This window comes from Natrix helvetica (genome assembly GCF_964273705.1).
Source record: "Natrix helvetica genome assembly, chromosome: 9".
Taxonomy (NCBI): domain Eukaryota; kingdom Metazoa; phylum Chordata; class Lepidosauria; order Squamata; family Natricidae; genus Natrix; species Natrix helvetica.
In genome coordinates this window covers 21,920,349-21,943,640 of record NC_138560.1, presented here as the reverse complement: position 1 = coordinate 21,943,640, position 23,292 = coordinate 21,920,349, and the positions used below count along the sequence as shown (strand labels likewise).

General features: G+C 46.8%; 1 protein-coding gene across 2 annotated transcripts in view; it reads left to right on the top strand.

Annotated features, from left to right (window-relative positions):
• Positions 1-258: 258 nt before the first annotated feature.
• The window catches only part of LOC309397000 (regulating synaptic membrane exocytosis protein 3-like), an 86,940-nt gene continuing 63,906 nt past the window's right edge, over positions 259-23,292 (top strand). For both annotated transcript variants that reach the window (XM_081962659.1, XM_081962661.1), the window contains exon 1: positions 259-374. In XM_081962659.1, the coding sequence (XP_081818785.1) occupies positions 312-374 (63 nt within the window). In that variant the 5' untranslated portion in view covers positions 259-311. The remainder of the gene's footprint in view (positions 375-23,292) is intronic.

Sequence of the window (23,292 nt, the reverse complement as noted above, 5' to 3'; positions counted from 1 at the left end):
GCTTCGCATCTGGTCCGAGGCGCGGCGCAGAGCCCTTTCCCGGGTCCCCTCCAGCCAGCGGTTCCAGCCAGCCGCGGGAAGGCAGCTCAGGTGCGTGTGGGCACCGGAGCTGCAGCCGCCTCCACCCCCCCGCCTCCCCGGCGTGGCCCAGCCCTTCTCCAGCCCGGCTTCTCTGGCCGCCGCCCCGGCTGCGGAGGCTGGGCCGCCTGCGGGAGAGGCCACGGCCGGTCCCCACCCCGCGCGCTTAAAGCTGCCAGCCGAGCGCCTAGCAGCATCTTTCTCCGCGGCTGGCCAGGGCGCCGGGTGGGCGGATGCAGGAGGCCGCGGGGAGCAGCTCGGCGCCGCTGCCGCCGGCGAGAGCCCAGCGGCGGGAGGTGAGTCAGCGGCTCCGGCCGTTCTCCAGGAAGGCAGCCGCTCGGTCCGTCTCGGGGCACCAGCTTGGCCGGGAAGCGGGAAGAAGCAGCTCTTGGTTGGAAGCCTTCCCTGACGCCTCCCCCCGAAAGAGCTAGAACCCCTCTCCAGCCCAGCGCCTCCTCGGGACCCCCGAGCCCATCGTCCACATCGCGCGAAGGCTAGTCCGGGGTGCGATGCGCTACGACTTCGCCCGGGGGGCTAAAGCCGGTTAAGGCTGGCGGGCTTTATCCTCCGTTATGCTCCCTTCTCCCCGTTTCCCGCTGGCTCGGGCGATCCGTGTCTCTCGGATTTCATTCGCGCTGAAACGGCCGGGGATCCGCCAATCATACTTTAGTTCAGCGGGTTGTGTGCGGATGCTGCACATCTGGTCCATTTGGAGCCCTCTCCCTCGCGCCGACCCTAAAAAGAAAATGGCAATCGTATTTTTCTTTTAGGAGCCCTGGCTGAATTCAAACTGGGTGTGCGCCTTGGACCATCGCAAACCGCTCGCTCTTCTTTTTTTTTTCTTGACTGGGCTTTTACAAACACTTTCGCAGCAGAAAGAAGAGAGTGCACAATTGCAGCCTCAAACGTAGTTAGCGGGGACCGTCGTTTATTCCATTAGCCTTCCTTTGCTGGTTCTGCCTTAAGCCGGCTCTTCCATAAGGGAACGTCTCGCCTGAATTTCCCTGGAATTGGCTAAGATGAAATAAGGCCGATCGGTTTATGCAAGGTTTACCGAGCTGGTTACACATCTTTTTATGGCATTTCATCTACTGAGTTGAGCTAACATTTACCTGGGTTTGATTTCGGGTGACTTAAACTGTTGAGTGACTCCCAGCTTGCTTAGATAGTTTAGGGCTCAATGTAATGTGCAAGATGGCTTCATACAATAACCAAGTTAAAACTGTTGTGTGAACGTTGTCTACTTTGAGCTATGCACCCTATTTTTTCTGTGCCTGAAAAAAATGCTTTAGCTAGGCTTTTCAGGGTGGGGGGGGGTCTGTGGCGTTTGTTGCAAGTATTGAATTGGACACAGCTTAAATATAGTCCAATCCTAATTAGCTATTCTGGAGCTCTAAATCTCCTTTTATTTTCCAAGATAAGAATAATCAATCATGGTACTTAACTCAGTATTTGCAACATTAAATATTGAATTGCAGTTTCCTGTTTCAACAATAAACAATGTAATGCTCAGAGTAAAAAGGCAGTGATTTCATGGGAGGGTGGGTTAGGGAGGGTGGCTGAATTGAAGGGTGGGGTTTTAAGTTCATTGGTCAGTCTTAAATAAAGGCCTGGATTTCACCTGTTTCTTGTCCAAAACTCCAGCAATACCTTCCGTTTAATTTTCTTGTCTTGACTGTTAAGAATTGTGATCGTTATATTTATGTAGCTCATTATCTTTGCTAGGAGCATGACTTTTAAGCACCATTGAATGCTAATTGGTTTTAAAAGTAGTTGAAAAGTGTTTTTTTTTTAAAAAAAAATGCCCCAGATTCTGTAAATTCAGCGTAATCTAGTTTCACATGTATCACTACTGTGCAACTGTTTATTTTATTTGACTTGGATGTCTGGGGAACTCAGTCTGAAAAAACAAAAACAAATATACAATAAAAAATAGAGCATTCTCCTGCTGTCATTACAAAATGCTTGTTCAGATTCTGATCAAGTTCTGAGCCTAGGTAGATATACTCTTTTTAAGAAGAGATAAGCATAATTTAAATAAATAAAACAGTAAAGATCTCGGTAGTGAAAAGGTTCAACCTTCTATTTATTGTAGCTTCTATTAAGGACTAAAGGAGACGGCTTTTTATTTATTTTAATCCCATCTTTATTGTTTTTTAATAAATAACTCAAGTTGGCAAACATATCTAATCCTCCTTCTTCTCTTATTTCTTTCCACAACAACCCTGTGAGGTAGGTTGGGCTGAGAGGGGGGGGGGACTGGCCCAAAATCACCCAACCAGCTTTCACTCTAAGGCGGGAGTAGAATTCACTGTCTCCTAGTGATTGGCCCAAAGACTCCCAGCCAGCTTTCATACCTAAGGCAGGACTCGAACTCTTGATTTTCTGGTTTCTAGCATGGTGTTTTAATCTCAAATCCAAACTGGTTGAATCATGGATTCAGTGTGCTCTCTTATGTGGCGCCTTCCAGATGACCTGGGAAACAGTTATGAATTCCTAGCTATGGGAATACAAGTGATCCTTGATTTACAACCACAGCTGAGCCCAACATTTCCACTGATGAACAAGACAGTTGTTAAGTAATCCCCCTCCCTCTTATTTTACTGTCTTTCTTGCCACAGTATCATTGCAGCTTTTAGTATCACAGTTGTGAAGTGGATCTGGCTTCCTCATTGACTTTGCTTGTCAGAAAGTGGCAAAAGGTGGCTGCAACAGTCATTTAGTGTGAAAAATAGTCATAAGTCACTTTTTTTCGGCAGTGTGTGAACTTCGAACAGTCACTACACAAATGGCTGTAAGTGGAGAAACACCTCTGGCACCCCACCTAGAGAAGTGGAAAACCTGTTTGCATGATTCGAATCGGCACTGGAGAAAAATCCTTTTTCAAATCATCCCTGGATTTGAATCCTATATTAAAAGAACTGTCCAACTCACACACAGTGATTCTGGGTGACTTACACTGGCAGTCTCCAAACTTTCTGGTTTGGCAGACTGCTGGCAGCAGCAGTGGGGGTGGGAGGGGGGAGAGAAGGGATGGTTTCGTGCATGCGTGTGCTCACCCATCACTTCCATGGCCCAGTTTTGAACAGGCTGCGCCTGGCACTGGGCTGCGGCCCAGCGGTTGGAGACCTCTGGCTTGCACTATTAGAATTTCACAATATAAAAAATACCCTACCTCCCCCACCTCTGCGATGGCAGCAAACATAATCATAATTAGTCCCTTTTGGGAGAGGGGGCGGTCTAGAAGTGCGAAGAAATAAATAAATAAATACCACTCACTTGATGGCCTTTCTGTTAACCTGGGGTCCTCAGCAGAGGTGGCATTCAGCAGGTTCTGACCAGTTCTGGAGAAGGAATGGAATGGGGATTTTGCAGTATCCTTCCCCTGGAGTGGAGAGGGAATGGAGATTTTGTAGTATCCTTCCCCTGGAGTGGGGAGGGAATGGGGATTTTACAGTATCCTTCCCCTGGAGCAGGGAGGGAATGGAGATTTTGCAGTATTCTTCCCCTGGAGTGGGGAGGGAATGGGGATTTTGCAGTATCCTTTCCCTGGAGTGGGGAGGGAATGGAGATTTTACAGAATCCTTCCCCTGGAGTGGGGAGGGAATGGAGATTTTGCAGTATCCTTCCCCTGTAGTGGAGAGGGAATGGAGATTTTGCAGTATCCTTCCCCTGTAGTGGGGAGGAATATGGATTTTGCAGTATCTTTCCCCTGGAGTGGGGAGGGAATGGGGATATTACAATATCCTTCCCCTGGAGTGGGGAGGGAATAGAGATTTTGCAGTATCCTTCCCCTGGAGCGGGGAAGGAATGGAGATTTTGCAGTATCCTTTCCCTGGAGTGGGGAGGGAATAGAGATTTGGCAGTATCCTTCCCCTGGAGTGGGGAGGGAATTGGGATTTTATAGTATCCTTCCCTTGCGATACCCACCAAGCCGCACCCACAGAACCAGTAGTAAAAGATTTTGAAACCCACTGCTGGTCCTTAGGCTCATTGGCAGAACCATGTATTCAGGGCTTTCTGGAAAACTATCCATGCAGGAGCCATTCTTATCTCTTGGGAGAAAGATATTGCAGAGGAAGGGAGCCACCACATAGAAGGCCTTTCTTCTTGTTCTCCCTGGTTAGATGACACCTGTAACTTATCCCGCCTGTCCTCTCTGGTGGGCCAGGTAGCTGTAACTGGGGCAAGGGGTCCTTCATATAACTTGGCCACAAGCCATGTAGGCCTTCAAAAGTAATAACCAGCGCCTTGAATGGCACCCAGAAGCAAACCCATCATTGCAAATGAAGCAGTGGTGGGATTGAATTTTTTTTTACTACCGGTTCTGTAGGCATGGCTTGGTGGGTGTGGCTTGGTGAAGGGGAAGGATACTGCAAAGTCCCCATTTCCTCCTGATCAGCTGGGACCTGCGAGGCAGGGAATAGATGGGGCAGGGCCAGCCAGAGGTGGTATTTGCCGGTTCTCTAAACTACTCAAAATTTCTGCTACCAATTCTCCAGAAATGCTCCAAACCGGCTGAATCTCACCTCTGCAAATGAAGGCATGGGCTTCAGAAGGGCAATGTTCACTCAATGCACTCAACTTAGTTCCTGAATTAATCCATTTTTTAAATGGCTTTGCCCAATGTGTGGAACCAGGCAAGGGGTGGGTTTACACAATGCATCCATCCCCACAACTAAATTGAATCGAAGGTCTTTTTTGTGTAGCCTAGTGAACAACATGCAACTGCTCAGTTTCCAACTGACTTGGTTAAACATGTTGAGGGAATGCAACCAGTGTGTTTGCTGGAAAATGTGTTACCAGACTGAGGCTGTCTGCCTTTGTCCAAAGGAGGGTGTGGCATGCAACAGGCCAGGATTGTCAGGGGAAAATGAAAAGCGAGGCTCTTTTGCAAAAGCCTGGCCAGCCAAGGGTTAACATGTTACCTTTAGACACCAGAAGTTCCCTTCCAATTAGCTGTAATAAGGCTGTGGCAGGAGTCCCTTTGGGGATATGTGGCCAGGACTAACTGGTGGCAAGCTGAAACGGTTTGCCCTGTTGCTGGGATCTTAAAACCAAACTGGAAGGAGGGACGGAAGAAGGAAGGAAAGAAAAGGTTGGAAGAAAGAGCCAAGAATGAACGCTGGAAGGTTTCTGTGCTCTAACTGGCACCTTCTTTCTCTGGCAGGGCTTTTGAGGCCTGCAAACGGTTGCATAAATGGCAAGGATCCAATAGATTGAGCTGTCACCTCTCCAGCGCTTCCTGGACTGTTGCACATCTTGCCTAAGAATGTGTCTTTCTAGGTTTAATTGCTCGAAAGAGAAATGCTGGAAAATTTAGCCAGAGTGGTTGGTAGGGAAAGTAAAAATGTTTCGTATATTTTAGAGTTAGTAGAGAATAAACCCTCTGTACAGGGGTGAAATCCAGCAGGTTCTGACAGGTTCTGGAGAACCGGTAGCGGAAATTTTGAGTAGTTCGGAGAACCGGCAAATGCCACCTCTGGCTGGCCCCAGAGTGGGGAGGGAATGGGGATTTTGCACTATCCTTCCCCTGCCATGCCCAGAGAACCAGTAGTTAAAAAAAATTGAATTTCACCACTGCCTCTGTATATTCTCCAGGAGGGACGCAGTAACTCAGTGGCTATGATGCCGAGCTTGTCGATCAGAAAGATCAGCAGTACGGCGGTTTGAATCCTTAGCGTCGTGTAACGGAGTGAGTCCCGTTACTTGACCCAGCTTCTGCCAACCTAGCAGTTCGAAAGCACTTTAAAAATGCAAGTAGAAAAAGAGGAACCACCTTTGGTGGGAAGGTCACACCGTTCCATGCATGAAGGTGCATTGAGTCATGCCGGCCACATGACCATGACCTTCGGACAGCGCTGGCTCTTCCGCTTTGAAATGGAGATGAGCACTGCCCCCTAGAGTTGGGAATGACTAGCACATATGTGTGAGCAGAATCTTTATCTTTATATTCTCCCGGGCTCTGCTGGCTGAGCTTTACACGTTCCAGCATGGGCGCTATAGGTCTGAATTTCGGGGGTTCGGGATCTTAAGCCATGCGGCCCTTTCAAGGCTCTTCCTCTTTAGATACTTGACTCACTTGGTCAGAACAGCTGCCCTGGGTCAGCCTCTGTGTTGCCTCTTTCAGACATTGAGTGAGTATTCAGGAAATTAATGCAATTCTGGTTGATTAATGTTGAGCAGGCTTGGTGAAAGCTGTATCTTTTGCTCTTACTCACTTGCTGTGAGCCTCCCTGCCTGTGTTTTGAAATGCAAGGAGAACCCTTGGAAAATGGATCTTGCTGAAAGGGGTCTTCTTCAGCGTGTGCCCTCCAAGGGGGTTGAGCTTCAGGAGGACCCGCCCTCTCCCCAGCTACTCTTAATGGCTGGCTGGCTGGGAAGGGATGGGAATTGGTCCCGAGGAGGCAGAGAGATTTGCAATGCTTCTTCCAAGATCGGCTAAACAAGCAATTAGCCCAGTGCTGGCTTGCATCACCCGCTGCCCTGGGAGAGGATCTTGTGAGTCCAGAGTGGCTGATTTCATTAGCAGCAGAGCAAGGTTGCAGCATGACATCTCCCAGCTATGCTGCTGCTTTCTTTTCTTTCAAAGCTAACCTATTCAGTTCAGCAGATACAAATGAAGTAGAAAAAAGCCAGAATCTGGGTCACACAATGTCTGAAATTCTGATTTACTTAACCGCAATTTGTTCAATGAGCCAGAAGTACTACTTACTGTACAGTGAACTACTGTAAGTGGTACTTACTGAATCCAGTTGGTGGAATCCAGTTCAGAAGAAAAGGCCAGAAACAGGAATAAATAATTTGCACTGAAGATCATTAGAAGCCTCTAAATTATTTCAGCAATGGAAGCAGCTCAAAAACATGTACAATTCATAGAAATAGGGTTTAAAAACTTGTATTTCGCTGTCATTCCTGCCAAATGTAAAATAAATAAATAAATGAATACTTGCACGCTTTTTGGAAGAGGGCGTACCCATTCTAACAGTGTGAGATCTCTTGCGGGAAAGTCAGGATCTTCTCCAGAATAGTCACCTCTAGGTGGTCACTAATAGGATAGGTGAACCACTACACAGCAGGGGTGAAATGCTACTGGTTTGGGCCAGTTCGCCTGAACCGGTAGTAAAAAATACTAAAAAAAAGTTTTTTTAAAAAAAGTTCTGATGCACAGATGATCTTCAGAACTTTTTTTTAAAAAAAACTTTTTAAGCATTTTTTTTACTACAGGTTCTCCAGAAACGCAGGGATGGGGGGGGGGGTGCTCAGAAAGAAAGAAGGAGAGAGAGAGAGAGAGACAGAGACAGAAAGAAAGGGAGAAAGAAAGAGAAAGAAAGAAAAAGAAAGAAAGGGAGGGAGGGAAAAAGGAGAGGAAGGAAGGACTACAAACCTGGCACTAGACGCAGCTTCAGAGGATAATCCAGGACTGGAAGGGATCTGGAGGTCATCTAGTCCAACCCTGCTCCAGCAGGACATTGTTAAAGTGAGTTTCTGTCTTTTGATCCCCCAGTTACATGACTACATAGCCACGCCCAACCAGTCACATGAAGTCTTCAGGTGATGGTTTACCTATTAAGACATGAACCTTTTCCTGCATTGTTGAGGGTGATGTTCTTTTCTTGGGTTTGAGCTTCTGTCACTAGGCCTCCACCTGCTGGGTACAAGCAAGTTCTTGCCCACTGCCCAGTGTCTTAGCCATTTTTTTTTACTGAATTTCATGCCTTCTTGCTGGTGAAATCCAGCCTCGTAGGGTTTTGTGCTAAGCCAAAATGGGTTTTGGCTTTACGCGGTTCATGAAGACTACAGCTAGTCTTCAACGTACAACCACAGTTGAAACCAGAATGCAGTGGTCAAGTGAGGTGTGGCTAATTTTATGACCTTTTTGCCAGGGTTGGTAAGTGAATCACCCGGATGTTAAGTAAATCTGGCTTCCCCTGTTGGAACAAACATCCATCTGGGTTCAGTTCCAAGTGAGGAGAAAGACACTGGAAACATGGAAGGATGGTTTAATGGTGGACAGGATCACGTGGTTTGAGGTCCTGGGGAAAAATGGGGATCACATACCTTGAAGATCTTGAAGAAAAAAAGTGCAGAGATGCTGAGAGTCCCTGGGTTTTATACCCCCCCTTGGAGCTTCCTGTTCCTGTGCAAGAAATGTATTCTGATTGGTGGTCAGACTCCCGGGGGGTGGGGGTCTTAGCTAACCGTAGGCTGTCTGTCTCCCAGTCTTGGTTGAGCTGTTGCTGGCTGATGATGTAATGAAAGGGCTTTGGGATTCCTACTATGGGTCTGCCTGAAGGAGGTAGATCTTTGTTATGCAGAATAGACTGGCTCAGGCCTTAATGGCCCATTGACAAAGGTGGGGGGATCTATTAAGAGTGAGTCTGTTTCCTACCTTAAAACATGTTTCTCTGGCTCAGGCCTTAATGGCCCTTTGACATAGGTGGGGGAATGAGTTTCTGCCTCTCTTTTAGAGGGAATATTCTGTCCTTTTTAATATTTCCTAAAATATTTCATTTTTCTAGGAGAGGGGTGGGTGCTAGCTTCCTACACCGCCATGGACTTTGCTTGTCGGAAGCTGGCTGGGAAGGTCGCAAATGGTGGTCCTGTGACCCCCGTGATGCTGCCGGCTGCCAAGTGCTCAAATCACAATCAAGTCATCCTGGGGATGCTACGGTTGGCCATATTAAGTACAAGGACGAGTTGCAAGTTACTTTTTTCAGTGCCGTCTTACCTTTGAATGGTTTCTAAATGAATGGTCGTAAAACGAGGACTACACATAATCCAAGGGTTAATGATAGTATATGCAAAGGCAGTCCTGTTTGGCTCCTGAATATTAATGTGTTTCCCCGAAAATAAGACAGGGTCTTATTTTCTTTTGACCCCCGAAATAAACGATTGGCCTTATTTTTGGGGAGGTCTTATTATTTTTGAGGTACAGGAGGCCCCCTTAACCTCAGTCTGTGGCCCACGGATCCAGAGAGGGCCAGAAGTTCAGTTTCTGTTTCTGGCACATTCTTGCCAGCCCTAGCGTCACTGGGCACGCCACCCTTTTTGCAGCTGCCACTAAGAAAAGGGGGCGGTAGCTGGGGTCTCAGGCCTGCAGCCATCTTTTCTTTTGGATCTTTGGCCTGCCACGCTTTCTATTATTCTACTATGCCATTTCTATTGTGGGAAAATGGGAGGGGGGATTGTACGGAGTTAGATGATATGTAGCCATAACAAAATTCTTTCTATAAAGCCAAGGTCATCCTTTGTCTCTGCACTTCTGCACCTGACTGGAACTGGATGGGTGGAACTGCCAGCCTGGCAGTGGGAGATTGGGCCATGTGATGGACTTGTGGGTGTGGGGGCAAGATCTTGAACTTTCAACTGGGTGGGGAAACTCGGGAAGCTTTCAGATTCGGGTTTTCCCAGATGTGCCAACATGGCTCTCTTAATAAATTGGAACTTTGAGAAATACTTTGCCTTGGACTCTGATTTAATTTTGGATGCCATTTGGAACCCTGACACGGGTTTTGCAGGAGCGGCCACTATGAGGCCATTCCATATGTATGGCAGGTGCATGCAGGGCATGTGGGGCATGTCCCCCCAGGAAATGGCGGGGACCGGCTGTGCATGCGTTTAAATATTTTTGGGGAGGGCTTATTTTCAAGGAAGGGCTTATTTTAGTGCATGTGCTAAAAAGCCCGATTGGACTTATTGTCTGGGGAGGTCTTATTTTCGGGGGGAAAGGGTAGCGATATTTGGCAGTAAATCTCCTGTATTCTCCATCCAGCACAACCATTGATCTGGCCTAGTTGCAGTATCGCATATCAGGATGTAAAGCAATTAGTGGTACTAATTGCCTCTGGATTGTGGTGGGAGGTGTCCCCTGGAGCTCTTTCTTTTTAATGCTTTCATATGATCCTGATCACCAGAGTGTTTCCTGGCAGAGCTTTTCTTGGCCTCATTCGAAACATTTTGGAGGGGGAAACTCAGATAGCGTGCTCTTCTCTTCGTAGCCTACTCAATTTTCCCATAAACACTTCTGGTTCCCCCTCCCCCACTAATATAAATAATCCATTAAGCAGAAGAAGATGAAAGAAGCCTGTAATACCTGCTGGTATGGAAACACCTTTCAACGTCTAATCCATTAAACAGCGGCAATCAATCAAGGCTAGAGAGAACCATTCCCCTGTATGAATATTCCTTTTTTCCCCCTGTACCAGTTCTTGTGAACGCAAAGGAAACCTCTCATCCACGCATTCTTTCCAATGAGAGGGAGAGGAGGTTCTTTCAGGTGTGCTGCAAAACATTTTCTGGCACATATTTCATAACCAAAGTGGCCAAAAACGGTTATGAAAATCTCGCTTTACCTTGAAGAATTGGTTTTCCTGTGGTCTTTGGCCTCCTTGGATGTCCACACTCAAAAGACTTCTAGGAAAAAAGAAAACGATTCCCACAAATTTGAGAGAGGATTTTGAAAGGCTGCTTGTGGCTAGCGGTAACTGGAACTGAGTGAGAATAAGAGAGTAACTGAGTTGGAAGGGACTTTGGAGGCCTTCAAATCCAACCCTTGCTCAAGCAGGAGACCCTATTCCAGTGATGGTGAGCCTTTTCCTTATAGCGTGCCAAAATTATGTGTGTGTGCTCTATCGTGCACGCACATGTGACCACACCTATTCAACCCTCTCTGCCCACCTGTGCATGTGTGTGCCACCACCCCAGCTTTGGAGGCTTTTCCTGAAGCCTGGGGAGGGCGAAAATGGCCTCTGCTGCCCCGCCAGAAGCCCTCCGGAAGCCAGAAACAGATCATTTCCGAACTTCCGGGTGGCTTGTTGGGGCTGTTTTGTCCTCCCCAGCCTCTGGAGGCTTTCCTGAAGCCTGGGAGAGGGAAAACGCCCCCGCCCTCCAGAAGGCCAAAAATCAGCTGGCCAGTGTGCGCATGCGCGCCAGAGCTAACTGCTGTCGTGCCCGCAAACATGGCTCTGCATGCCACCTGCAGCATGCATGCCATAGGTTCCCCATCACAGCCCTATACAATTTTGGACAAGTGACTGTCCAGTCTCTTCTTAAAGTGGCGCAGTGGTTAGAGTGCAGTACTACAGGATACTCCAGCTGACTGCTAGCTGCAGTTCAGCAGTTCAAATCCCAGCAGGCTCAAGGTTGACTCATCCTTCCATCCTTCCAAGGTGGGTAAAATGAGGACCCAGATTGTTGGGGGCAAGGGGCTGACTCTGTAAACCGCTTAGAGAGAGCTGTAAAAGCACTGTGAAGCGGTATATAAGTCTTAAGTGCTATTGCTATTGCTATTAAAAGCTCCCATTGATGGAGCAGGCTGTTCCCTTGGTTAATTGTTCTGATTGTTAGCAAATTTCTTCTTTGTTCTAAGTTGTCTCTCTCTTTCATTAGTTTCCATCCATTGCTTCTTGTTCTGCCTTCTGGTCCTTTGGAAATCAAGTTGACCCCCTCTTCTTTGCGGTAGCCATTCAAACATTGGGACACTGCTATCTTGTCACCCCTGGTCCTTCTTTTCATTCGACTAGACATACCAGTTCCTGCAACCGTTCTTCATATGTTTTAGCCTTTAGGCCCCTAATCATCTTCGTTCCTAGTCACAACCCAGTGCACTTTGGTATTAAAACGAGGATCCGATCTATGCCACTGAAAGATACTCTGCAACAGAAAAATTAAAAGGCACAGTTTTGTCATGTGTACGGCCTGCCAGAAGAACTGAATTACCATATTTTTCAGAGTTTAAGATGCTCCGGAGTATAAGACGCACCTTAATTTGGGGGGAGGAAAATAAGAAAATAAGAAAAAGTAAGAAAAATAAGAAAAAGTAAGAAAAATAAGAAAAAGTAAGAAAAAGTAAATTCTGCCTCCGCCGACCAGCATCCATTGGTTTTCATCTGCCTAGCATCCTTGCAGCAAATGGCTTGCTCAGCTTCACCACATTAGCCTGATTCAGCACGAGCAGTTTGAGAGGCTGCCTTTGCAAATGGAGCTTTTGGAGACTGTTTGAGAGGCTCTCTGTTTGAGCAAACCTCCATTTGGGAGGACATGCGGAGGCTGAAGGGTGGGGACCGGTGGGTGGGTGGGTGGGTGGGTGGCAGTGGTGGGTGGGTTTCAATTTTTTTAGAACCTCTTCTGTAGGTGTGCTGCTTTGTGGGAGTGGCTTGCCAGCCATGTGACTGGGTGGGCATGGCCAACTTGTAAAATGTGGTGAAACTCACTTAACAACTCTCTTGCTTAGCAACCAGAATGTTGGCTCAGAAACTCTGGCATTGAAGTGTGCAAGTCTTAAAGGTGTCATGTTATAAGACCCTTGCAGCCATAACCCTTTAGAAAAAAAAATCCCAGGGGTGTTCAAACTTGACAGCTTTAAGACTTATGGACTTCAACTCCCAGAATTCCTCCTCCAGTCATATTGACTCAGGAACTCTGGCATTGAAGTGGGCAAGTCTTAAAGCTGTCAAGTTACAAGACCCTTGCACCCCTAACCCTTTAGAAAAAAACCCCCAGGGATGTTCAAACTTAACAGCTTTAAGACTTTAAGGTTTAGATAGGACTCATAGAGGCAGGCGGGGTGATTGGTGAGCCAGCCAATCAATGAGCGGTGGGCGGGGCAAGAGTGGTGCGGACGGGCGGGGGGAGGGAGCTGGAACCAGTTCTAAGCAGCATGGTAGATTTGTGGAACCTCTTCTATAGAAGAGGTTAGAACTAGCAGGAACCCACCCCTGGTGGGTGGGCAGGGCTACATTTGTAGTATAAGACACACCCAAATTTTCACCCTCTTTTGTGGGGGGGGGGGAAGTGTGTCTTATACTCTGAAAAATACGGTATATCTTTCAGGGTTTCCACCTAGCCAAGCCACGGAGAATAAGGGGAATTATATTCTGGCAAATGTCCAGGAATTGAAGCTTCTGCAGAATGTGGATTGGGTAATTGGCACTTAATTTGGAAGGAGTATTTTCTGTAAAAATGTACTAAAAGAAAGCGTCCCCCTACCTCTTTGAAGAAGTAGGCTTAGTGCACTGTGCTAAAGCGTGTATTGGTTTCTCTGATTTTGGGTTAACATGATATGTGAAACTATAGATATATCCTGAAGCATGATTGATTATATGACTGCTGCACTTTTCTTGACTTATAAAGTCACTGCTTCAGTTCATTCAATCCCTAAGCTGAACTGTGGCTGATTACATTGCGCTCTCTTGTGTGTTGTATGAATCCAGGCAATTAGGAGAAGTCAAACTAGAGTAAGCATGCTGAGTGAACCAATTTATGTCTCTCTCTCACACACAAACACATGGACCTTTCTATTGTTTGTAATACACACTATCTCCTCTAGGGTTTTGCACCAATCTCTTTAGAGGTCTCCCAAAGGAGAGATTACATTCTCATTGGTGAGGTTGCATTGGCCTAATGAAACTTGGGGACGTGGTTTTTTTTTTTTTTTTTTAAGATCAGCCAAATGCTTCAGAAGTAGGCATCAAACAACAAAAATACGGATTGCAAATCTCTTGCAGGACCTAATCTGGCTTTCTGGACAGTCCAGTAGGTCCACAGTTTGATAGACGAGGCTCTGTAACGGAGATGAGCTCTGCTCCCTAGATTTGGGAATAACTAGCACATATGTGGGAGGGGTACCTTTACCTTATGATGAAAACAGTTTGGGTTGAATTAGGAATTCGTGGAGTTGTACTCAACATCGCTGACAGATTCTGTTTTGGTGAAAATTGTTTATTCATGGATGAATCTCATCTTCCGCTATCTAAGGAGTAAGTGACAGCTTGGGTGAGTAAGTCTTGCCATCCGTGCCAAACAGAAAGTCAAATGTGACCATTTAGATCAGTGTTTCTCAAACTTGGCGACTTTAAGTCCTGTGGACTTCAACTCCCAGAATCCCCCAGCCAGCATAGCTGGCTGGGGAATTCTGGGAGTTGAAGTCCACAGGACTTAAAGTCGCCAAGTTTGAGAAACACTGATTTAGATGCATACAAGGATGTGCACGCAAGTGGATAACCAAGGAAATCCAAGTACGCTTTTTTTGCGATAAGCCGATGGAACAGGATACAAATAACATCCTATCCTCCAAGCACACACTAAGATATTGATAGGCCTCATTTTCTTCTCATTTTTCTGTGTCACTCTCTTCCTTTTTCTCCCCCTGAAAATAAGACCCCCAGAGGCCCCCTCTTTACACCTTGTAAAAATGTTTCCCCTTGAGCAGCGGTGGGGTTCACTCATTTTTACCACTGGTTCACCGCACGCGCATAGCTTCCACATATGCACCCAGCCCTCTGTGCATGCACTTTGCTCACGCAAGTGCCCGGCCTCAAAAACATGCCTAAATAGGACGGCATAGTGCAGGGGAGGGGGGTGGGGTAGGCCCACCCATGATCTCCGCTATCGGCTTGTTTGAACGGCTTCAAACCGGTTGGATACTACCTCTGCCTTTGAGACAGTAGAGAAGATCAGATGGTTTGATGATCCAAGGTGGCCACACACGAAGGCCTTGTAAAGGTAATTCAGTTATCTGGAGCTCCCCACCTCTTGTTGTTAGTTGCGAAGTCGTGTCTGACCCATCCTGACCCAATGGACAACATCCCTCCAGGCCTTCTTGTCCTCTACCCTTTTCTGGCTCACTGGCTTAATTGCTCGAGCTGCACTTTGCACTGGGTTCCTGATAGACCCTTCCAATTCCAGTAATAAAACCAGCCAACTCTACGAATTTGTGCTCAAATGGAGGCAAATTCTTGGGTCCACCTTCTCTTCTGTTGGTCTTAAGCCATCTGATTCATGAAGTGGAGGGGCAGGATGGTGGCCAAGCCTCATAGCATGTTCCCAACATAGCTGAACGTCATTGGCACACTAGAGCCAGGGAGTTAGAACAGCCTGATACCTCCCTGCCTTCCCCTTTTCTATTCCCCAAACATTTATTGCAACAATATAAAATGCAGCCTCGTGAAATGTGCCATCATCTGAATTAAGGGTGGAATCACCTGATGTATGGATGATACCCAAGCAAGCCGCTGGCTGCCTCTTCCCCTCCCTTCTTTCCCCTCCCATGAATTTTTTTTTGGGGGGGGGCATGCCTCCCCTGCTTTCAAAACCTCCCTCATTTGCATGCTTCTCTGTGATTGGGCATCCGATGCTGCAGAGTACGAGCAGATGGCAGTTTGGCGAGAGCCGGTCAATTGTAGCATCTATTCTGGTTCCCATGTCCAAATTTTCCCACCTTCTTCCTGTACCTCCCAGTTGGAGCGTCCAAGACCTCTTTGAGCATGTGCATCCCACAGAAATTGCTTCTGGCTGTCCTTTCTGTTGTTAACTGGATTAGGGAAGTTAATCTGCCATTTCATAAAAGTCTCCGCCTTTTCTGCGCCTGGGATTAAGGAAACTACTGGCAGAGATGGCAATCCCTGCTCGGACATCACAACTGTTGTTTAGCTGCAGTTCTTCCAATCCCTTTCTCTTATTTTTTCTTTCCTTTCTGCCTGGTGGGAACAATTTCATTTCTGGAGGGAGAAAGAACCATGGAAGAAATTATGTTGTTTCAGGGGTATCCAGTGATGGATTAGTATTCTTGTTTGACTGTATTGTGTTGGGATGCTATTTTTAATTGGATTGATAAAATCACTGCTATTTAACGTTTGAGAGGCTGAAATCTTGGAACCTGGCCGGTGTACAAATGTATATAAATAATAATAAACAGATTTAGCAGACTAGCAGAGTTCGAAGGTACCTTATAGGTCATCTAGTCCAATGGTGGGTTGTAGGTGGTACGCCCCCATACGAGCATACCGCTGCCTTCCCGGAGCACCAGGTACTGTTCCGATATAGTGCTCCAGAGGGCCCACCCGCCCACCAGAGCTCCTTACCTGTATTTGAGCTTTTTGGAGCTTCCGCGTATGGAGCGCATGGCACCTGTGCAATGCTCCGCCGTACTGGTTGCAACGAGATCTGGAACCCACCACTGAGTCCAATCCCCCCTCAAGCAGGAGATCCTATACCATTTCTGACTGATGGCAGTCCAGTCTCTTCTTGAAAGAATCCAGGGATGAAGCTCCCGCAACTTCCGAAGGCAACTTCTGTTCCATTGGTTGATTGTTCTGTCCGAAAATCTCTCCTTATTTCCAGGTTGAATCTCTTCTTGGTCAGTTTCCATCCATTGTTCCTTATCTGGCCTTCGGGTCCTTTGGAAAATAGCTTGACCCCTCCTCTCTGTTTGCAGCCCCTCAAATATTGGAAGACTGCTCTCATGTCTCCCCTGGTCCTTCTCTTCACTAGGCTAGTCATGCCCACTTCCTGCAACAGTTCATCATATTTTAGTCTCCAGGCCCTTAACCACCTTGTTGCTCTTCTCTGCACTTTTTCTAGAGTCTCAACATCTGGATCTGTCTGATCTTGCAACATTGATTGTGTTCAGGAGCTGGTTTCTGGCCTAGAAGTAATGCATCTTGACTGTCAGCCAAGAACTTATTTTTCTGTGCCTTCTACATTTCTGCAGAGTTTGTGAATGCTCTTTTCCTCATTTGCAAGAATTTTTCCTTATCCCACCACGCAGATCTTGTTGCACGGCATCTTTTCAACAAAGCAGACGAATGGGGGCTTTTCAGTTTTGCAGTCCCCCCTCATAGCAACACAAAGTGTGCTGTCTTGGTGGCAAGTGTGGGTGAGTGGTGAGTGGGGGAGACCTTCCCTTCACAAGAAGAAGATGTGACAATTTCATTTATCCTTTGATAAACACGTTGCACAACCTGTGTAGATGCCAATTGCAACATTACCCTTTTGAGCACAGAGTAGCTCATGGTCTCCTTGGGAATATATTTCCCCGAAAGGATGGGAAGCCATATTCAACAGATAGTTCCAGGGTGGAATTTAGTGTTTGAATATTGAGCTAAATGAAATTTCTGAGCAGTCTTCAAGGATGGCCCTAATCATATAACACGTTGCACGAATCTGACTTTTCAAGTTTCCACAGCACAATCAGAGTTGCCATGTTATATAGAGGGACATTTTCCACAATCTTTGCTTGCAATAGATCTTGATTATCTTTTTTTTCTGAGAATACCGAGAATATCAGAAACCTCAGAAAAATAATCTTTCTGGGCAGTGGTAGGATTCAATTATTTTTACTACCAGTTCTGTGGGCATGGCTTGGTGGGCGTGGCATGACTTGGTGGGCATGGCTTGGTGGGCGTGGCAGGGGAAGGATACTGCAAAATCTCCATTTCCTCCCGATCAGCTGGGACTCGGGAGACAGAGAATAGATGGGGGCGGGCCACTAAGAGGTGGTATTTACCGGTTCTCCAAACTACTCAAATTTTTCGCTACCGGTTCTCCAGAACTGGTCAGAACCTGCTAAATGTGGATGAGATGGTGCCATTAACCAGCTCTGTTTCTGAGCTTCCCCCCATGCTACTTCTGGCCTTGGAATAACATACATCTTTTGTTTCCCAGTCTACAAAAAATGAGAGAAAAGACAGTTAATGGCACCATGTCATCCACATTTTTTCTTCATGTTGTTGCTATGAGGGGGGGACTGCTAAACTGAAAAGCCCCCATTCCTCTGTTTTGTTGAAAAAATGCCGTGCAACAAGATCTGCATGGTGGGATAAGGAAAAATTCTTGCAAATGAGGAGAAGAGCGTTCACAAACTCTGCAGAAGTGTAGAAGGCACAGAAAAATAAGATCTTGGCTGACAGTCAAGATGCATTACTTCTAGGCCAGAAACCAGCTCCGGAACACAATCAGTGTTGCAAGATCAGACAGATCCAGATGTTGAGACTCTAAGAAAAAGTGCAGAGGAGAGCAACCAGGATGTTTAGGGGACTGGAGGCTAAAATATGAAGAACAGTTGCAGGAACTGGGCACGGCTAGTCTAGGGAAGAGAAGGACCAGGGGAAACATGAGAGCAGTCTTCCAATATTTGAGGGGTTGCAAACAGAGGGGAGGGGTCAAGCTATTTTCCAAAGCCCCTGAAGGCCAGACAAGGAATAATGGATGGAAACTGACCAAGGAGAGATTCAACCTGGAAATAAGGAGGAACTTTCTGACAGTGGGAACAATCAACCCATGGAACAGAAGTTGCCCTTGGAAGTTGTGGGAGCTTCATCACCGGAAGATTTCAAGAAGAGATTGGACTGCCATCAGTCAGAAATGGTGTAGTATCTCCTGCTTGGGCGGGGGTGGTGGTGGTGGTGGACTAGATGACCTGTAAGGCCCATTCCCATTCCCACTCTGTTAATCTGTTAAATCTGTTTATAAGTTTATTATTTATATACATTTGTACAGTGATGTGCGGTGAGGTTTATGGCTGGTGAGGCTGGTGATGTCATCAGGAAGGCAGAGAATGGGACGACGTGTGCAGGAGGCTGAGGCAGCCTCAGCCTCCTGCACACGTGGTCCCATTCCCCGCCTTCCTGAGTCAACATGAAGGGGACCGCAGAGTGCGAGCCGGCGGAGCGTGCTCCGCGGTCCCCTTCATGTTGATTCAGGAAGGCAGGGAATCGGACCACGTGTGCCTTTTCCCTTTTCCCTTTTCTTTTCTTTTCATGATGAGAGCGGTGAGGCTCTGCCTCCCCTGCCTCCCCTGACCGCACGTCCCTGCATTTGTACACCGGCCAGGTTCCAAGATTTCAGTCTGTCAAACATTAAATACCAGTGATTGTATCAACGCAATTAAAAATGGCAGCCCAATACAATACAGTCGAACAAGAATACTAATCAGGTTGAATCTCTCCTAGTTCAGTTTCCATCCATTATTCCTCGTCTGGCCTTCAGGTGCTTTGTAAGATAGCTTTTTTTTTTAGATTTATATGCCGCCCTTCTCCCAAGAACTCAGGGCGGCGTACAGCATTAAAAAACACATAGTACAAAAGTTAAAAGGAAATTAGAAACAGTCCAAAAAACAAATCCAGCTTGACCCCCTCTTCTCTGTGGCAGCCCCTCAAATATTGGAAGACTGCTATCATGTTTCCCCTGGTCCTTCTCTTCACTAGACAAGCCATGCCCAATTCCTGCAGCCGTTCAGGTCTTGTTTATCCAATGAAGTTCACATCTAATGTCTCACTGATTTTTTATTTGGGGGTGTTTTTGAGCTGCTGGCTGGCTCTGTTTGCCAAATCAGTTACAAATTTAATGTCTGCGTTTACACAACAGAACTACACACGGAGAGTTTCCTTGTGGCTTAATATGTTGTCCGAAACCAACCTATTTGGTTAGTTTATTGTGCAAACTGAGAAAAATGGGTCAGTTCAGGACATAGCAAGAATTAAGGCAATGACTTTCCACTTTACTGAATAAGCTCAAAAGACTCCAACATTTTGCTAAGCTTTTTTTAAAAAGTGTTTTGTGTGAACTCAGCTTTGTAAACTACGGTTTAGATTTTAAAGCTTTATGTAAGTCAAGAAAATTTAGTGGGTTCAGTAAATCATTGCTAAAAAAACCCAAATGTCTTAGTAATGTGCGAAATCAGCCATTTTGTGCATTAATTTAAAAATTGTACTCTCTGAGTATGGATACAATGGACGATAATCAGTATTTTGTTTCAGGTTGCTTGATTTCATTAACACAGAGGAAGAATGCAGAGTCTCATGCACCCAATGTCCCCAAAAACTTCCCTTTGATGCAGTGGTGGGATTCAAAATTTTTTACTACCATTTCTGTGGGCGTGGCTTGGTGATTTGGTGTGGCTTATTGGGCATGGGAGGGGAAGGATACTGCAAAATCTCCATTTCTTCCCCACTCCAGGGGAAGGATACTGTAAAATGTCCATTTCCTCCCCACTTCAGGGGAAGGATACTGCAAAATTCCCTTTCCCTCCCCACTCCAGGGGAAGGTTACTGCAAAATTCCCTTTCCCTCCCCACTCCAGGGGAAGGTTACTGCAAAATCCCCATTCCCTGCCACTCCAGGGGAAGGATACTGAAAAATCCCCATTCCCTCCCACTCGAGGGGAAGGATACTGCAAAATCCCCATTCACTCCCCACTCCACGGGAAGGATACTGTAAAATCTCCATTCCCTCCCCACTCCAGGGGAAGGATACTGCAAAATCCCCATTCCCTCCCCACTTCAGGGGAAGGATACTGCAAAATTCCCTTTCCCTCCCCACTCCAGGGGAAGGTTACTGCAAAATTCCCTTTCCCTCCCCACTCCAGGGGAAGGTTACTGCAAAATCCCCATTCCCTGCCACTCCAGGGGAAGGATACTGAAAAATCCCCATTCCCTCCCACTCGAGGGGAAGGATACTGCAAAATCCCCATTCACTCCCCACTCCACGGGAAGGATACTGTAAAATCTCCATTCCCTCCCCACTCCAGGGGAAGGATACTGCAAAATCCCCATTCCCTCCCCACTCCAGGGGAAGGATACTGCAAAATCCCCATTCCCTCCCCACTCCAGGGGAAGGATACTGCAAAATTCCCTTTCCCTCCCCACTCCAGGGGAAGGTTACTGCAAAATCCCCATTCCCTGCCACTCCAGGGGAAGGATACTGAAAAATCCCCATTCCCTCCCACTCGAGGGGAAGGATACTGCAAAATCCCCATTCACTCCCCACTCCACGGGAAGGATACTGTAAAATCTCCATTCCCTCCCCACTCCAGGGGAAGGATACTGCAAAATCCCCATTCCCTCCCCACTCCAGGGGAAGGATACTGCAAAATCCCCATTCCCTCCCCACTCCAGGGGAAGGATACTGCAAAATTCCCTTTCCCTCCCCACTCCAGGGGAAGGATACTGCAAAATCCCCATTCCTTCCCCACTCCAGGGGAAGGATACTGCAAAATCCCCATTCACTCCCCACTCCACGGGAAGGATACTGTAAAATCTCCATTCCCTCCCCACTCCAGGGGAAGGATACTGCAAAATCCCCATTCCCAACCCACGCCAGGGGAAGGATATTGCAAAATCCCCATTCCCTCCCCACTCCAGGGGAAGGATACTGTAAAATCTCCATTCCCTCCCACTCCAGGGGAAGGATACTGCAAAATCCCCATTCCCTCCCCACTCCAGGGGAAGGATACTGCAAAATCCCCATTCCTTCCCCACTCCAGGGGAAGGATACTGCAAACTCCCAATTCCCTCCTGATCAGCTCGGACTCAGGAGGCAGAGAATGGATGGGGTGGGGCCAATCAGAGGTGGTATTTGCCTGTTCTCCGAACTACTCAAAATTTCTGTTACCAGAACCTGCTGAATTCCACCTCTGCTTTGAAGGCTATAAGCTTAAATTTAAGGAAAGACAAAAGATATGATCAAAACTAGCAGCAAACAGTGCCTTCAAAATGGACTTTTAGCAGTTGCTGGAGTCGAATGCCAAGAGCTTAAGAAAAGGGGGTGCAGTAAGGATCAGGCACAGAAGAAGAGAGGGCTCTGATTTTTCTTCTCCAGGGAACAGAGTGTGCTTGAGTTGTTGAGAGATTATGTCAGTCCAAAAACTCTGTCCCTGGCATTGAACCTGTCGTTCTTGGTTCATACCCAAGAAATCTGCCTGATGTAGTCATAGTTAAAAGATGCACATTTATGAATCAAAGCAATTTGTCCATTTGACCCAGGCGTGGCTGACATGGTGGCATCTCTCCAGGGTTTCAGGAACCAAGATTTCCCTTCCTTCTAGGAGAGGACAGGCTTTCCACAGACATTTTCCTTACCCCCAATTTTAGGTATAACTCCACACTAATAGTACTTAATGCTGTAGATTCCTTGGTGCTCTCTTGGTCGCTCCCTTGCTGAGGCTTCATTACCCAACTAGGTAACGTCATCAGTTACCTTGGTAACTTGAGCACTGATGATATTACCTAGTTGGGTATTGAAACCTCTACAAGAAAACAACAAAGATTAGGGAGCATCAAGGACTCCACAGTTCAAGCTACAAATATTCTCTTCTATTGGTACTTAATGCTCTGTTTGGAAAGAGACTTGAAATATGCCCCTTCATGTTTGAAACATCTGGCCTGATGTGTGAGCTTCTTGATTCCTCCCCATCTCTGGCTTTTGGTTATCATCGTGCATGGCCAAGAATTCTGGAGAACTCAGAAACATGCAGGCTCTTTTAGAATATAGAATAACAGAGTTGGAAGGGACCTTGAGGTCTTCTAGTCCAACCCTCTCCTTAGGCAGGAAATCCTACACCACTTCAGACAAATGGTTATCCAAAATTTTCTTAAAAACTTCCAGCGTTGGAGCATTCACAACTTCTGGAGGCAAGTTGTTCCACTGATTAATTGTTCTAACTGTCAGGAAATTTCTCCTTAGTTTTAAGTTGCTTCTCTCCTTGATTAGTTTCCACCTATTGCTTCTTGTTCTACCCTCAGGTGCTTTGGAAAATAGTTTGACTCCCTCTTCTTTGTGGCAACCCCTGAGATATTGGAAGACTGCTATCATGTCTCCCCTAGTCCTTCTTTCTATTAAACTAGACATACCCAGTTCCTGCAACCGTTCTTCAAATGTTTTAGCCTCCAGTCCCCTAATCCTCTTTGTTGCTCTTCTCTGCACTCTTTCCAGAGTCTCCACATCTTTTTTACATCGTGGCGACCAAAACTGGATGCAGTATTCCAAGTGTGGCCTTACCAAGGCATTCTTCCTCTTTCATTAGTTCTAATCAAAGTCTCACCCTATGGATTTGGAGGGTGGAAGCTTCCCCTCTTGAGGATCAAGATTCCTATGATTACATTACTATTGCTGTAATTTAACCAAGAAATTGTTTCTAATACCAGAAGCCAGACTAAGCTGCTCTTTCAGATAGAATGGCGATGTTGGCCTACCCGTGCCAATTTCCTGGAACTGCCCTCCAAATTCGTTGACCGGACCTCTTGCTATTCCCTCCAGTGGGGCACTAAAGACTCAACACATTCAGAGGATACCAGACTGTGCAAGATGGCTGTATATTCCTTCCCCCTCAACTCAGAGGAAGGGCCACTGGGCACCATGGGAAGAAAGCTTTGTTTGCTTGCTCCTGGATGCCGCTTCTCCCGCCGTGCCCACTCTGTTCTTCCTGTCTTATTTTCTGCCACTTCTATGCCCCCCCCTCCCCATCTCTCTGCTTTTGGGTGTGAGAAGAACTGGGTCAGGGAAGTAACCATGGCAATGCTTAAGCAAAGACAGTTTCCCATATCATCCACTCCCCCCCCCTGCCCGCCTGCCTGCTTTCTCTCCCTGCTCTCGCCATCCAGAAGAAACCTTGATTGTCACAGATGGGACTAGATTCATCAGTCGGAAGATCTGAGTT